The sequence below is a fragment of the Miniopterus natalensis genome, chromosome 4 (genome assembly GCF_054644295.1).
Source record: "Miniopterus natalensis isolate mMinNat1 chromosome 4, mMinNat1.hap1, whole genome shotgun sequence".
NCBI lineage: Eukaryota > Metazoa > Chordata > Mammalia > Chiroptera > Miniopteridae > Miniopterus > Miniopterus natalensis.
Genome location: NC_142084.1, coordinates 93,298,560 through 93,312,563, shown reverse-complemented (window position 1 = coordinate 93,312,563; position 14,004 = coordinate 93,298,560). Strand labels below are relative to the sequence as shown.

Genomic DNA, 14,004 nt, shown 5'->3' with positions numbered 1-14,004 from the left:
CACCAGTAGCTTTGACGGTTTCTGGTATTTGGGGCAGTCTGGCCCTAGTTGCCAAGCAACAAGGACACGAGTCCTGGGTGGTGAGGCATCCTCTCCACTGGGGGAGGTTTGAGGGAAGAGGGAGCCCCCTGAAGTGGGTAAGGCCATTAACGCGACGCTGTTTGCCTTTGCAGACCCCAGGTCCATCGGTTTCCTGAAGAAACAGGTAAGGGTCTAGGGGTGACAGTGACAGCTTCAGAAGGGGACAGGTACTTCAGTTCATCTGCTGGTTCCTAGGGCTCCTTGGGTGGCACACAGGTGGCCTTATTCATTTGCCTGTCAGCCAGTTCTTACCCAGAAAAGGGCTTGGGTCCCGACTGAGGGGAGGAGAGATGTCACCATGCAAGCACGTGGCTTATGGCCCTTGCCCAGCGGGGACACAGTGAGGAGCTCTGGGCAGGGGCTGGGGGGATGGAAGAGCCCAGACTTTGGCTGAGCACCCGAGTGGAGCCAGCCCCATGCTCTGAGTCTTAAGGCAGTTTTTCAGCTGTTACATCACACGAACTTTGAGGCGCTCTTGTGACTCATACGTGGGGAAGGGTAAGCCCCGCCCTGCCGTGCGGTAGAGCGAGCCCCTCGGGTAGACGGTCTAGAGCTGACCCTCGGGGCTGTAGGAGGCAGGGCGGGGCTGGGGCTGGGACGCGGGAGGCGCCCGACAGGAGGGCTGCTTTCCTTGCTTTCTAGGGCTTCCTGGGTACTAATGGTGGCATCTCCCCCACAGAAAGCCACATGGAAGACAACGGCGGCTGGTCGTCCTTTGTAAGTCTGGCGGGGCTGCTCTCCCGGCGGTGCCCGGGGTGCCTTGTAGTAAGGAGCCAGGCCCCTCACAAGACAGTTTACCCACCATGGGTCAGAAAGCGGGCTGGCGAAGGCCAGAGGGCACCTACCCGGTGGCCGCCCGCGTGGCCTGGCTCACCCACCCGCCTCTGCTCCTCCGGCGCATCAGGTGCTGGGCCTGTGGGTCACAACCTGCAGACAGCACTTACCCACCATTCCCACCGCAGCGGGGCCCCCCCGGCCCCCCCTTGCATCAAAGTCGCTTGTCTCATGCACACAAGCCCCCCTGGGCCTGGGGAAACAGTGGGAATTAGATTTCAGCATCGACCTTTAGCCCTGACAAGACCCATCCAGTTGGGTTTTATATTTGAGGGGTCACAGTGATCCCGTTGAGATTCTAATGAGCTCTGCACACCCCTCCCCCCTAGGCCCCGTAAACAGATCTTGACAAAGGTCCCAAGGTCACAACTTGCTGGAACTGTGAGACTGTCATCCCCATCCTCAGTGTTCTCATCTGTAAAGTGGGCATGACCATCTTGGTGCTGCTTGTTCCCAAGCAAGTGCCACCTTGAAGGTGGGCAGAGGGAGAGTAGACACAGGCACATTGATGCCGAGGAGCCTCGACCAACTGCCCTGTCCCTGTCCTTGTCCCTGTCTCTGCTGGCAGGAAGAAGATGACTATGAAAGTCCCAATGACGATCAGGATGGGGAGGATGATGGTGACTACGAGTCCCCCAATGAGGGTGACGAGGTGCCCTTGGAAGACGATGCCGACTATGAGCCACCCCCCTCCAATGATGAGGAAGCGCTGCAGAACTCCATCCTGCCCGCCAAGCCGTTCTCCAACTGCAACTCCATGTACATCGGTAAGGGCCCGGACCCGGCCCCAGCCCCTGGCCCCCGGCCCCCGGCCCCGGGACCCCAGCCCCCAGCCCCCGGCCATACATGGGAGGCCGATGCTCACATAGCAGCAGGCTTTACGTGCTGACGCCAGCTTTGGGCAACTGACTCCACCTCTCTGGGCCTCAGTTTCCTCAGCTGCAAGATGGGATAATAATACATCCGCATGGGTTTGCTGTGAGGACTACTAATATTGCAGATGAACCACTGCCTGAGATGGCCAATACCAGCATTGAACTGCCTCTTGAGGGTACTTGGCAGCAATAACTCACTTTGTGCGTTCCTTAGGTGCTCAGGAAGACTTTCCTGTTTCTTCCCATTTTTGACCAACTCATAGTTATGTGGCACAACTACCCACAGACTGTCAGAATGAACATAACCACATTGAGTAGAGCTTGAGCAGAACATCAAATCATTTTAAACAGTATTTAAAATTTTCATTGTCTCTCTACTTCTGTCAGCCCATTTATCATTCATTCATTCATTCAACAAACATCACTGATCTCCTACTAAGAGCCGGGCATCACTCTAAATGCTGAAAGTTGAGGTTATCAGGAAATAAGACTAGCCCGCTCCTCATGGGGCTTACATTCAGTAGGGGTGGTGACAGAAAACAGGCACGTGCACACTCGCTTAACAGGATGCCAAGGAGTAAGCCTGAAAGTTGATGATCAGTATCACAAAAAATTAACACCACGAATCCTTTAGCTATACAACACTTTGCGATTTTAAAGCCCTTTCATAAACTCTGTGTCAACATTTTATTTTGTGTTTTTAATTACTCTGTGTGATAGGGCACCAACTACCAAGTCTTTTTTTATATCTAGGGAAACTGAAGCCCAGAGAAAACAGATAACTAAGTTGTTGAGTACCTCGGATGTGTCGATTATGAACATACAGAGTGAACAAGACAGTCCTCACCCTAAATAATTCATAGTCCAGTGGGTGAGACATCATCAAGTGAATGAGTTATGTTGAATTAAAACATGATATATACTCAGGAAGACAAGTGTGGGAGATGAGATTGGGGTGTATGCCTAGTCTGGGCTTGATTCCCTGAGGATGTGATGTTTAAGCTGAATGCTAAAGGATGAGTAGGGGCGGGGCTAGAGTAGATGAGGGAAAGGAAGAGCATTTTAAGCAGTAGAAAGGCTGTGCAAAGGTCCTGAGGTTGGCAGGAGAATGGGGTATCAGAGGAGCTGAAAGGCGGCCAGTGTGGGCGGAGTGGCATGAGGTTAGACCTGGATTGCCTACATTCTAAGCCCCATCCTCCATAGACAGGTAGTACCTCTCGGGGGCTGGGACTAGGGTGAGGCGAGAGAGACCCCTAGGGCACAAAATGTAAGGAGGCCAGTACTTGCAGTCCTGGCCAGGCCTTTCCTTGTCAAAGGGGTGGGGCCACAGTCAGCCTGAACACCTGCCTCAGGGATACTTCTGTAATGAACAGAAGGATGTGAGTTGCTGCCCAGGGCAAGTCCTAGTTAACCAAAGAGTCTGTGATTTGGTAGCAGGAGCTGAACCAGCTCCTCCCTTTAAGGGAAGAGATGAGTAAAAGGAGGAAGTAGGAGGGGGCAGAACAGCCCAGAGCATTGGTGAAGGGAAGGGGAATGCAGAGCAGGATCTCCAGGAGCCGTGAGTGCCAGTTCAACCCTGCCCAGGCAGCTGGGCTAGCTCGTGTGTGCCAGTTTAACCCTGCCCAGGCAGCTGGCCATGCTCGTGTGTGTATGTGTGTCTGATTCCCCACCGCTTGTAACCCAGGTATGACACGTCCCTGCCACCGCTGAGGCTGGTGCTGGTGCTGGGGGCAGTCTGTGGGATCCAGGGCCCCTGGAGCCCCGAGGTGCATAGAACTGGGTGCACGATCTGCTCCTGGAAACCCCTGAGCATGGCCCACACTCTCCTCGGCTTAGCATTTCTCCTTTCATTTCAATGTGCTTGTGTTTTCCAGACCGGCCCCTCTCGGGGAAATCCCCACAGCAGCCGCCCGTGCCCCCCCAGAGACCGATGGCTGTCCTCCCTCCCCCACCAGCCGGCCGGAGCCACACGGTAGGCCTCTCCACTCTTTCCTGGCAATTTTTTGTCCCCTCTAAAGATTTCCTCTGCCAGAGAGAAAACAAGATGATAAACATGTTTATCTAATTCTAACCAGTAAGACAGGATTATATGTAGGCTGGGAAAATGCAAACCCAAGTACTCAGAGTGTTGTGTTTTTGGGGGGAGGGGAAATAATAGTGATTTTTATTCGTGTCATAATGCTTATATGTATTTTCTTTTTTACCATAAACAATGTAAACTAGTTGTATAATAAAAAGTCTCCCACTTTTGAAATAAGTGGAAACTGTAAAATACACTCTAAGAGAACTGAGTTGAGTCAATGGCACCTACTGGTATTCCAAGTGCCAAGTCACCTTTGCTCTCCTGAAAAAAAAGACGTGTGCCACCTGCTGGCCAATGCCGGAAATTCCGCGGGCAAACGCCCGGAGACTAAGGTTTCTGATGAACCCAGTGAACCCAGGAAGAAAGAGAGGCAGCAACTCCCTTTCCTCTCTCTCCAAGCTCACAGGCCCAGGTCCTGGGGGCCCAATCGAGCACCCAGAGAGACCCCAAGAAGTTCAGGATCAGGAGTCAGTAGCTGGAAATGTGTTCTCTTCATGCATTACCTGAGCACTCTAACAGCTATGGAAATAGAGAAAAGTGAACAGATTCAGACGTGTTTGGGAGATGAAGACACCGGGACCTGCTGATATGTTGTAAATACTTTCTAACACTTGTTTTTCTCCAAGCAGCCACTCCCCACACCCCAGCCTAACCACGAAGAGCCCAGCAGAAGCAGAACCCCCAAAACAGCAAAGAGTAAGTACCACTTTCTCTGGCCCACAGCGCCCCACCCCCAGCCAAGCACAGTCTTCTTTCAATTGACTTCAGTATTTTCCCTTCCAGTCCCTGCTCCTTCGATAGATAGAAGCACGAAGCCTCCCCTTGATCGCTCGTTGGCTCCATTTGACAGAGAGCCCTTCACACTAGGTTGGTATCGTTCGTCTTTGATGCAGAATAGCAATGGCCAACGTTTATGGAGTGCTTACTGCATGCTTTCCGCACACACCGTCTCATCTAACTAACACCACAGCACTGCAAAGTGGGGGCGTTAGAAACACCCTCATTTTACAGATGAGGAAACAGAGGCATGAAGAGGTAACTTCCCAAGATCACTCAGCTACCACGAAGAGACCCAAACCCAGGTCTGCCTGATGCAGAGCTCCTGCCCATAGCCCTGGGCTGGGCCTGCTTCTCCACGGGGCCATCTGTGTCCACACCTCTCACTGTCCTCCCGAAGGCAATGCAGGTGGCATCGTGGTGCACCCCGAGGGCCTGGGCTGAGGGGCAAGAGGTTTGGGAGACCTGCCTTCAGCCACCTTGGTTGCTATTCAGCAGCTCACTGGCCACAGGGACCTTGCTTTTTCAGAACTTTCTCCTTACTTGTAAGGTGGGTGTTCCACGAGGAGAAAATGCTTTATAAAACTCCAATGTGCTACCCAAATGGCAGGGTTACTTTTTTATTATGCGTGTGCAGCTGACCGGACTGTGGGTATCCGGCGGTCCTTTTCCCCAGAATTGACCTAGAGTATTCTTGGATTGCAGCTACCTCCACACGAAGCTATTTTCAGTTCAATTCTAAAACTAAGCTACCGTTTACTGAGCACCTACTATGGGCCCAGTGAATTACCCACCAAAATGCTTTACCTATATTATCTCTGACCCTCACGCCAATCCAGCACAGGGGTGCGTTACTATGCCCACTTTGCAGGTGACGAAACGGCTCAGAGAGGTTGAGTCATCTCCCCAAATCTGTGTAAGTAGGTACAGGATTGAAACTCATGTCTTTCTGACTTCAGAGTGGGTGCTCGTTCCCACCACAGCCTCCTGCCATTGAAGACACTGGATTTTCCTCCTGTGGACTAGAGGGTTCTGGGAAAGGAGCCCCAAGCCCGGAGGGATAAGGAGTCTGCAAGCCCAGCCCTTCCTTAGCTGCACTCTGAGAAAGGCGTTAACCTTCCGTGGCCTCAGTCTCCTCTTCTGTCGGTTCTCGGCTTTGAGGCTGCAGTTTGCTGCTGTTTTCCTAACAGGGCTTCAAGGCTCTGCTGAGTCACGCACGCAGGGCTGTGTCCCTGTTTCCCTTTAGAAAGGCCCACGCAGGGGGTCGTGCAAATTACATGAAAAGGAAGACAGAGGTCTGACCTCAGGCTCCAGCCTGCTTACTACTGTGAGCTGAAGCTTCGAAAAACTGGAATACTGACATCAAATCCTCGGTCACCTTCTAAGCTAAAGCCAACCTTTTAAAATATTTTATTTTCCTTTGGTGACCTTTATTGACAATACCAGCTCTTCCCTCAAAGGTACTCCCTCGTCCATGATGTTTTGGGAGAGCTAACCTCTTACAAAGCTCAGACTCCTCACAGGAGACTCCTAATATGCCCAGAGAATTTGCATAAATCAGTGGATTTTTAAAAGAGAAAATCTATTCAGGCCTAAATATACAAATCTAAGTTTTCTGGTCATTCCTCTAAAATAGGATTTTCATTCCAAACCATTTTATGAATGATCAAATTTTTACACTACCATGACCCTCTCCCACTAGGCAGTGGGTTCTTCCCAGTGGGACACAATCCTTAAGCCCTACTCTGAGCCTGGCGTGTCCTCAGTCTTTAGAAAATAAATCACCTCCAGGTGGACATTTCATCATTCACTGCAGGGTGGTAGCCGCCAGGGGGTGGGAGGGAGGCGAAGGAGCGAGCTCTCTCACATGGCCGTGGGCCGGGCCTCCATGTGAGGCGTCGCCCGATTCTTGCAGCAAACCTGTGCAGTCTTCACCCACAAGCCCATTTTACAGGAGAGGAAACTGAGACTCCAAGGCCTTAAATAACTTGTTCAGGGTCATATAGGATTTGCTTCCAGACCTGCTTGAATCCAGTTAAGTAATACTTGTAATACACTGAAGACATAGGACATATCCACTCTAGGGGACTTGAGTCAGAAAAAAAAAGAAATGGCTTGAGTAACTTTGCAATGCAGAGTTCTCAGGTACGTCTGGCATTTCATCAGGGAGCCTGCATGTCATCTGGTCCAAGAGAAAAGTGAAAGCAAGAAGGCAAGGCGGGGGGGGGGGGGGGGGGGGGGGGGGGAAGGAGGGAGGGAGGGAGGGAGGGAGGGAGGGAGGAAGGGAGGGAGGGAGGGAGGGAGGGAGGGAGGGAGGAAGGAAGGAAGGAAGGAAGGAAGGAAGGAAGGAAGGAAGGAAGGAAGGAAGGAAGGAAGGAAGGAAGGAAGGGGGAGGGAGGAGGAAGAAAGGAAGGAGGGAGGGAGGAAGGAGGAGGGAGGGAGGAGGGAGGAAAGAAAGACCAGCCAACCAAAACCAAAACAAAGTGACTTGCGGCCCACAAGCAGAATCTTCTGAAACTCTCTTCCCAAGTTAAATTTTTTTCCAGCAACTAAGTGTAATTAATACTCTATGTAATGTCAAATGTACCAAAGGATTTGAAAAAAATTAACCCCTTCATGGCAAAGTGGTTTATTTCATATACAAAGATAAACTTGGGCTTTGCCAAGAACCTCTTTACCAACAAAGAGGGATGAACCCCCCAAAGACATCCAATCCTTTCTATCATCTGTTACCTGAAATGACCTGTGGAAAAGAAGCACAGAATCCGGGATACTATTTGTATGCGCACAATGCTGTGTCACCTTGGGCAAGTCACTCAATTTCTCTGCGCCTGTAAAATCAGGTCTCAAGTCTATGGTACTTCATGGCTCAAACTCAATCAGCCCCCAGGGGAACTCGGTTCAGTTTCATCAAACTGAGTTTTAATGCCTGATGCTTAGCTGCTAAAGGCCAGAACTCAGCGCCTGACTGCTGTTTGTCATTTACAGGAAAGAAACCCGTGTTTTCTGACAAGGTGAGCTCTTTTCCTGTCTGGTTGTGTTTGCTTTCATTTCTGTCGTGTCTCATATCTTACACGCCTTCCCTCCTGTCTTGCAGCCCTCGCCCGCCACAGGAAGGTGAGTGCTCCCTTGTCTGTGGGAGGGAACTGGTCTCCCTGGGGGCTCTGGTCTGTATCTCACGCATCCTTTCTCTCAACCCTGCAGGCCTCACGGGGAGCATTTACCCAAGATACAAAAGCCTCCTTTACCACCGACCACAGAGAGACACGACAGAAGCAGCCCCCTGCCAGGGAAGAAGCCACCTATGCCAAAGTAACTGTCCTCTGCTGCCTGAGCTTGCCATTGCGTGGGTGCCCCCAAGCACCTGCCTAGTGGTAGCTTCACGTAGGAACCGGAATCCTGGGCGATTCCCAGCAGGAGTGGCTCGTTTGCCACCATGGTTGGAGGTCTGTTTAGGCTCCTTAGGCTGAATGTAAAGTCCCAGGGTCCCTTAGAAGAAAATGGCCATCTGGCCAAGAAAGGAGCGGAGAGATGGTTAATTGGGAGTGTGGGTGTGAGTGCCATTTGTGGAGACCTTGTCCTCAACCAGTCACATTTGCACTGCATTTTGCTTCCCTGACGGGGCACGGGAACTGGACCTGGCATTTCAGTTTCCATACAGATGGCAAAGAGGAAATGATTGAGGGAGGTGTGTAGGTCACCTCCAACCCTGGTTCATAACAGCAGAATCCCAAGGGTTGCTCACTTTGCTAGAAAGTTTTGGGGGCCTACCTACCAAATGGTACAAATGCATTTGGGGTCAGGCCCAACCCCGCCACTTACTAAGGACATAGCCAAGTCTTCAGCTAACCTGAATAATCCGAAGCTGTAACTCTGACCCCGGCTTGGCCAGCTTGAGGATTCAATCCCGGCCAGGGTTAGGTACACCTAAAAGCCTCAGTGATTGAAGTTAACATTTTAATGGAATATTTTAAAAGATTGAAATGCATGCAAAAAATATCATAATAAACAAAATACCAGAATTTTAAATAAACACGGGGTGAGATGGCGTGTGAGGCATCCAGGCCTCCCACTGTCCCCCCCGCATCCCTCTCTGTAAGGACAGGATGCGGGCCCAGGCGTGCAGCCGCCTGCCATTGCTCTAAGGCAGCTGTCACCAAATCTGCTGGACTAGCTCGCGCATCTGGGCAAAGTCCCATTTACTTGGTTAAACATCTATTCAATGGAATGTAATAGCTACTAAAGAGTTAGTTTGCTGACTAAACCCTTTTTTTGTCTGTAATTACTTGCTCCGGCAGCTGAGCAGAATAAAGGTCTGCCTAGCTCAGCTCCCAATGAAAGAACTGAGTCACCAGACCCCCCCACTGCCTCTCCTCGACTTTCTGCTGGGCTTGGGGTTTTTTTCTTTGCTTCCCACTTTATCATGGCTCAATGGGTTTGATTTCTCATTATTAGATTAAGTGAAACAATCTATATTCTGAGGCCGGCTCTTTGAAACTCTTCATACTCAGTTCTTTCTCTTGGTCCTAATTCATTTCAGGCATGCGTGGGGACCAGACAGAAGAGACGATGTAAGTACACGATGTCACTCGGTGAACACCTAGCACAGGGAAAACCAGTGCGGGCTCCATGGAGGGGGGGGCTCCCTCTGTCCCTGCCTTCTTTGGGGTCCAGGCCCAGAGCCAAGCCTGCACACAGTGGGCTCCCCAATCCTGTGCCTCTTGGGGCCTCCATCTGTCCTGCCTGCCCACCGGGCTGTGTGCGTAGGTCCTGCCCCCCTGAGAGCTCCCAAGGCAGCTGGGTGAATAGCAGTCCTGTCACCAGGTGGCACACAGCAAGGGAGAGACTCAGGGTACAGTGTCCTCCACGCTGGTTTGTATTAAGGAATCATAAGCCACTCAGCGAGTTCTACTGCTTCCTACAATATATTTATTAGGGAGCTGCACACTGCTAAAGCGAAACAGGGACATTTTGATGGTTGAGGAATAGTGTTTTGACGACAGGTTAATATCTTTGTTTTCTTTCCTTTAGCAGGATGAAGATGATGGTATGTTCATCTCCTTACAACTTATATCTCACCCCTTCATCTTTCTGCTCAGGCATTCAAATGAAACTATTTAGTACCAAAACCCCATAAAGCCAATTCTATTTGTTAAATTAGTATTAAATAGACATATATCAGTTGGTATACTCCATAACTATAATAAAATGGCATTGTTTGGCCAGCCCACCAAAGAGAACTATTAAGTTCATGTGAATCAGTGCAAATTACTTAGTAGTATAGCAAATTAAAAATGGCATGTACGATTTGATAGAAACATTTTTTATGCCCTCTCATGTATACAGGTAAAAGAGTCATCAACTACAGAAGAAGGGGAGAGCTTAAAATCTGGCTTTCATAAAACAAAACTTGTGAATCATTTCTGAAATTCATATGGTTTCCAATTGACAATTTTCTGCCAAGTTAGCATTTCAAAAATGAAAAAAATAAATGTGTATTACAGGGAATGACATAGATTATCAGCATTTTAAATGCTTTCTAAGGTGAAAAGTCATCTAGAAAGGCCTTGGGACGTGGGGCTCCATCCTACCACCTCCTAATTACATTTGACCCGTTTTGGACTTTTTGTATGTCTCTTTAGACTAGTTGTTTCTAATGGAGGAGCAGTTCTGGAATGTCCTATGACACTTGGATCCTGACAATCTACTTTAGTTTTTCTTCTTTCCCACAGTGCATCAAAGACCTTTGCCTCAGCCAACACTGCTCGCCATGAGCTCCAACACTTTCCCTTCAAGATCTGCCAAGCCATCGCCCAAGCACTCCCTCCCATCGTCCCACATGTCCGGAGCATTCTCAGAGAGGTTTGTGGCAATGTCCTTAAGAGCTAACTTAACATCTGGATCCATGTTTACTGAGCTAATGTCAGGAGGGTTGAAGAAGAAAGAAATCAGCCAGTAGGGTCAGACATTAACCAAGCTAATCACAAAAGAACCATGTGTCTTAAGCCACTGGTGTCCTCTAAGTCTGTGCTTGGGGTCAGGTGGGTACAGAATAGAGTGCCCCACGGTCGCCCCAAAGAATGGATTCTTTGGCAGGAAATGGGGCATATTTTCACTTTGTGAGTTAAAACAAACAACCATTCAAGAAACCCAGTTATTTAAGTACTTGAGAGTTCACCCTGCGTCTTGGGTTAGGAGATGGAGAAAACCTACCTTGCACTTGGCAGATGCTAAGAGTTCACTGCACAGGCTCTACCCCGCAGGTCCTTTGTCCCAATAGCAGTGGCATATCTCAGGGCCCACGACGAGGCTGTCCAGAGGCATGAACAGGAAAAAACTCAGGTCATTTCTCTCTCAACAAGCCCACAGGATGCCTCCTGGTGACCCCCCAAGACCTCTATCCCTTTGGACTTACTCATTCCTTTAATATGCAAAGGGAGAGGCCCAGACCCACCCTAAATACAAGAGGAAACTCAACCACCAGCGTGATCCTTCCGCCCCTGTCAAGCATGTGGAAGGACTCTCAGTTGTTTCCAGCTTCCTTGGGTGGCTCTCGCTCTGATTTTCTGCTGCTGCTTCTCTCCCTTCCAGCTGTTTCTTCCTCTGCCCCGTGTGCCATTTCCCACGCCGCTTCACCCCACGCCGGGCCTCAGCCCTGGCCTTCATTCTTGCACAGTGCCACTCGCAGGAGACTGCTGAGTGGAGCGGGCTTGAACGGAAGGTTTGGGCTGATGGGTGGGGGCCCTGCGGCTCAGCATGGAGCAGATGGCATTTAGGGGCCCCAGAAGCCATTACCATCTGCTGTCACTCCACCTGGTCTCTGTCACTCACCCACCCTCTCCTTGTCCATTAGGCCCTGGGGGTTCCCTCCTCCCCAAACACCCACCCTCTCCTTGTCCATTAGGCCCTGGGGGTTCCCTCCTCCCCAACGCCATGCCCATTGCTGTATTTGCCTAGCCAGAGACAGGTCCTCCCCCCAGAGGACTTCTGCCATTAGCCAAACTCAAAAGCCCCATACTACAGCCAACTCCATAAAGTGACTTTTCAATGCCCTTCGCACTCGTTGCTTGTTTTGTTTTTCGGTTTGTGAAGCTTGTGAGGCTTTGGGACGGCAGGTAGGGAGAGGTGGAGCATTTCCAGCCGGGTTTCCCTAATGCAGCCTCCCGCCTGGCTCCTCGCGCCAACTGAAACCTCGCTCTTTGTCTCCGCAGTGGCAGCAGCTTCCCGCAGAGCGCCTCCCTGCCGCCCTCCTTCTCTCAAGGTCTGTATCTGGGACCCAGGGGCCCCTGCAGGCCATAGGCCTTCACAGCTGGGTTGCCAGCCCCGCCCACAGTCTCTTGGCAAAGGTCCTGTTGTTTCCTAAAGCATCTGACCTCCTCCCCCAGCAGTTGAGTCAGTGTCTGCAGTAAGGCAAGGGCTGCTGGAATGGTAGGGAAGCACACAAACATCACACACACACACACACACACACACACACACACACACACACACACACACACGGGCTGCTGGAATGGTAGGGAAGCACACAAACATCACACACACACACACACACACACACACACACAAGGGCTGCTGGAATGGTAGGGAAGCACACAAACATCACACACACACACACACACACACACAAGGGCTGCTGGAATGGTAGGGAAGCACACAAACATCACACACACACACACACACACACACACACTCTCTCTCTCTCTCTCTCTCTCTCACACTCTTCCTCGGGAAGGTGGCCTTGGCCTTAACCTCCCCAAAGAGAGCTATCTGAGCTGCTGTTTTTATACCGTGCTCGGGATAGGGCTTGGCTTTCTCTAGTGTTAGTTTCCACTAGGAGTCTGTACTTGAGCCACAAACTGAGGAGCACGTTTAAAATACAGATTCAGAGCACCGACCCCCAAGGTTCCAGTTCGGTAGGTCTGTGAGGACGTGCATTTTAGATACTCTCTCCTCCCGGTGTTCAGTGAGTGAACAGCAGATAGCAAACTCTGCTTCTAAAAGCTAACAACATTCTCAAGGTAATTCCACCTTGTCTTGGGCAACTGACATTTCTTTTTGTGAACAAGATAATAATAGAATTATCTTTATTCCTGCTTTGTCACCTCATCGGTGGTTGGGAATCCATCCTGGGGGGTGCTGGAGTCTATGAAAGACCTGTCTCTTGAATATTGTTTCTGATGATCACATTAAAGTGACTGTGACTTTTTCACCAATAGAGCTAGTCACTGTATATTCTGTAACACACACATTGAAGGAACTACTCGAATTTGTGGTATTGCTCTTAAAACCTCAGTGACATGGCTACAGAACAATGCGCAAGCAGCCCTTGTGGTTTTGAACAGGTCCAAATATTCTTGGAGCTATGGCCTCTTGAAATGTTAATCGATGGGAACAATTGCAAGGGCATTTTGGGGGGAAATGTGTTATGACAGAAGTGAGGGCTTACAGTAAGTTAACTTCAAAACGCTATACTCTGAAGGTCCTGGCAGCAGACCGCCTCCCAGAGCGGAAGGCAGGAACTTCTCCCTGCCAGTCCCAAGCAAACCTCGGCCGCCATCCCCGGGCGAAGAAGAGGTAACAGCACATGTGCTTTCATTTAATTTAATTTTCCCCCAGCAAATGAATCATCGTAAACTCCCATTGAATATTCTTTTGTACTTTTATCTTCTATTGGCCTTAATTTTTTTTAAGTGAAAATAATTAAAAGGGAGGATCCAGGTGAAAAATATGTTCTTTTTCCTTGGTGCTCTCATGGACCTCTCCAGTGGCAAATGTGTGTTGTGCCTTCAACGAGTAACATAATCCTGATTTTACCTGCTTTCTGGCTTATGACCTTGAGTCAGTCCCTTAACTGCTTGTTAATTCAGTCTTTTCATTAAGTATATTATTATATTAAACTGAAGAAATTATTTGATTGGAGGCTCCATTACATAAGGCAGGCTACCTTCCAAACCAGCATCAGGATAAGAAGCATTCACACGAAGGCTCTTCTACTTAGCCCCATCTGAATGACCCTATATTCAAATCAGGAAAACAAATGTTCCAGACCTCATGGAATTGAGGTGGTGATTTATGGAAATGATCACTTGGAGGCTTTTATTTTTACTCACACAAGTAACTGCAAAATTTATTCCGTTTTAAAAAATTTACATTTTCAGAATTCATTAAACCAAGATTGGTACGTTTCTTATGTTACCCGGCCGGAGGCAGAAGCTGCTCTTAGAAGGATAAACCAGGTACTGTGCTCAAGTCTATTTTGAAGTAGTTATAAATATTAACGGATGAGAAAAGGGAACTGGCTTTTACTGAGTACCAGCTGTGGGCTAGGAGTTCTGCTGGGTTCATGCTGTTACC

At 49.7% G+C, this 14,004-nt stretch overlaps 1 protein-coding gene across 1 annotated transcript in view; it reads left to right on the top strand.

Moving 5' to 3' along the window:
- LCP2 (lymphocyte cytosolic protein 2) overlaps positions 1-14,004 on the top strand; it is a 32,847-nt gene that overhangs the window by 14,941 nt on the left and 3,902 nt on the right. Inside the window, exons 5-19 of the mRNA XM_016213992.2 lie at positions 174-205; positions 761-798; positions 1,484-1,682; positions 3,665-3,762; positions 4,503-4,569; positions 4,657-4,740; positions 7,639-7,664; positions 7,748-7,767; positions 7,855-7,962; positions 9,191-9,221; positions 9,685-9,697; positions 10,383-10,512; positions 11,862-11,911; positions 13,130-13,224; positions 13,809-13,886. Of these exons, the coding sequence (XP_016069478.1) occupies positions 174-205; positions 761-798; positions 1,484-1,682; positions 3,665-3,762; positions 4,503-4,569; positions 4,657-4,740; positions 7,639-7,664; positions 7,748-7,767; positions 7,855-7,962; positions 9,191-9,221; positions 9,685-9,697; positions 10,383-10,512; positions 11,862-11,911; positions 13,130-13,224; positions 13,809-13,886 (1,069 nt within the window). The remainder of the gene's footprint in view (positions 1-173; positions 206-760; positions 799-1,483; positions 1,683-3,664; positions 3,763-4,502; positions 4,570-4,656; positions 4,741-7,638; positions 7,665-7,747; positions 7,768-7,854; positions 7,963-9,190; positions 9,222-9,684; positions 9,698-10,382; positions 10,513-11,861; positions 11,912-13,129; positions 13,225-13,808; positions 13,887-14,004) is intronic.